Below are 2,252 nucleotides of genomic sequence, written 5' to 3'. Positions count from 1 at the left end.
TGGATTAACTATATATATATATATATATATATATATATATATATATATATATATATATATATATATATATACATAATGTGTGTGTGTTAGTGTATTTCTAACAATTCCTGGACGTTGATTTGTGAGAAGTATTGAAAGGTTTACGCAAAAGTCGAAAGCTTGTTTATTTATTTTTTGTTTAATTACTCGCCCCTTATGAAGCGGTGGCTATAAATATATTATTTGTAAAAATGCACATAAGGACATTCCATTGGGTTTCAGTATTATCGTATATCATATTTGTGTCTCCTCTGTTAAAGAAAAATTTTGTGAATAGTGGAAAAATTCGAAGTTATCTGAATTTTCAGTCTACATCTCTTGACTTCAAACAGTATTAAGTATTTGATTTCTCCTCCAATAAGACTCCTCATGTAGTGGGGCTTCATTTCCACACTCATCAAGGCTTCTTGCTGCTGCTTCGAGAACAAAAACGGCTTCAAATGTTTGATGCGCCTCCTGGGGTCAACGCAGAGCTGAGAAAATCTTCAGAGTGGTTCATTATTCCTAATTCGTATTATGAATTCCAAAGAAAGGAGGAAAGCACCGTCTGGAGTCGATCCAGGAGTCAAATCCAGCTCTGGATCCTGAAGAATTGTTTGAAGCTCAAGTGGAAGATTCAAAGACTAAGCTTAGCTCGAGGCTCTTTTACTGTATGCTATGAATATGGCCTTTTTGTACAACTTATTGTTAACTTTTGTTGGACTAGTTGCTAGCTGGAAGCCCGCTACTAGGATTATGGAGGAACCAGTTTCCTATTATACTATTATACCCGACTCTGATTTCGACATTGATATCGTCATAACGAAGATACCGAAACAGAACCTGATTTGGAATTTTGACTGGACAACAGGAGTGACTGTAGCCGCTGCTGCTGGTTGCGGTATTGCTGCTTCTGTTGGTTTATTCGCTTATAACAAGTACAAGAATCTGAAGAAACAGGTGAAACGGACGGAACAACAATTCGAAAAGGAGAAGGAAAACGCTTTTGCAGAAAACAGGAAATTACGAGAGTTGCTGGACGAAAGACAGATTGCACTCCAAGAGGCTGAAGCAAGGATGGATAAACTTGTAGCTGAAAATGAAGAGGAGATCCTCAAAAGGGACGAACTGATAGAAGAATTGAAACTTGAAAATGAAGAAATCAATTACCAGCTTGAGGAAGTTCTCCTTCAGAGGGAGGAGATGGGGACCTTACTTGAAGAGGAACGAGAAAGAGGTACCGAAAAGGACTGGCATATCGAAGAATTATTAAATGCAGAGGGAATTCTGCAACGAGAACAACAGCTCCTGAGCGACAAGCTAGAGAAAGCTCTCCTTCATGGGAAGGAGATAGAAACTTTACTCGAAGAGGAACGAGAAAGATGGGCTCTCAAGGACTGTGAAATCGTATTATTGAACAATTCAATATGGATTCTGAAACGGGACCAACAGGAACTGAACGACAAGCTTGAGAAAGCTCTCCTTCGCGGGAATGAGATGGAGGCTTTACTTAACGAGGAACGAGAGAGAGGGGCTCAAAAGGACTGTGAAATCGTATTATTAAGAAATACAGAATGGATTCTGAAACGGGACCAAAAGGACCTCAGTGACAAGCTTGAGAAAGCTCTCCTTCATGGGAAGGAGGTAGAAACTTTACTTGAAGAGGAACGAGAAAGAGGGACCGAAAAGGACTGTCATATCGAAGAATTATTAAATGCAGAAGGAATTCTGCAACAAGAACAACAGGAACTGAACGACAAGCTAGAGAAAGCTCTCCTTCACGGGAATGAGATGGAGACTTTACTGGAAGAGGAACGAGAAAGATGGGCTCTCAAGGACTGTGAAATCGTATTATTGAACAATTCAATATGGATTCTGAAACGGGACCAACAGGAACTGAACGACAAGCTTGAGAAAGCTCTCATTCACGGGAATGAGATGGAGACTTTACTGGAAGAAGAACGAGAAAGATGGGCTCAAAAGGACTGTGAAATTGTATTATTAAACAATTCAATATGGATTCTGAAACGGGACCAACAGGAACTGAACGACAAGCTTGAGAAAGCTCTCATTCACGGGAAGGAGTTAGAAACTTTACTTGAAGAGGAACGAGAAAGATGGGCTCTCAAGGACTGTGAAATCGTATTATTGAACAATTCAATATGGATTCTGAAACGGGACCAACAGGAACTGAACGACAAGCTAGAGAAAGCTCTCCTTCACGAAGAGATGGA

General features: G+C 39.7%; 1 protein-coding gene across 1 annotated transcript in view; it reads left to right on the top strand.

Annotated features, from left to right (window-relative positions):
• Positions 1 to 774: 774 nt before the first annotated feature.
• The window catches only part of LOC135208294 (trichohyalin-like), a 2,933-nt gene continuing 1,455 nt past the window's right edge, over positions 775 to 2,252 (top strand). Inside the window, exon 1 of the mRNA XM_064240396.1 lies at positions 775 to 2,160. Coding sequence (XP_064096466.1) covers positions 775 to 2,160 — 1,386 coding nt within the window. The remainder of the gene's footprint in view (positions 2,161 to 2,252) is intronic.

The sequence above is a fragment of the Macrobrachium nipponense genome, chromosome 35 (genome assembly GCF_015104395.2).
Source record: "Macrobrachium nipponense isolate FS-2020 chromosome 35, ASM1510439v2, whole genome shotgun sequence".
NCBI lineage: Eukaryota > Metazoa > Arthropoda > Malacostraca > Decapoda > Palaemonidae > Macrobrachium > Macrobrachium nipponense.
The sequence above is the reverse complement of the archived record's forward strand: the minus strand, read 5'-3'. Positions and strand labels throughout refer to the sequence as shown.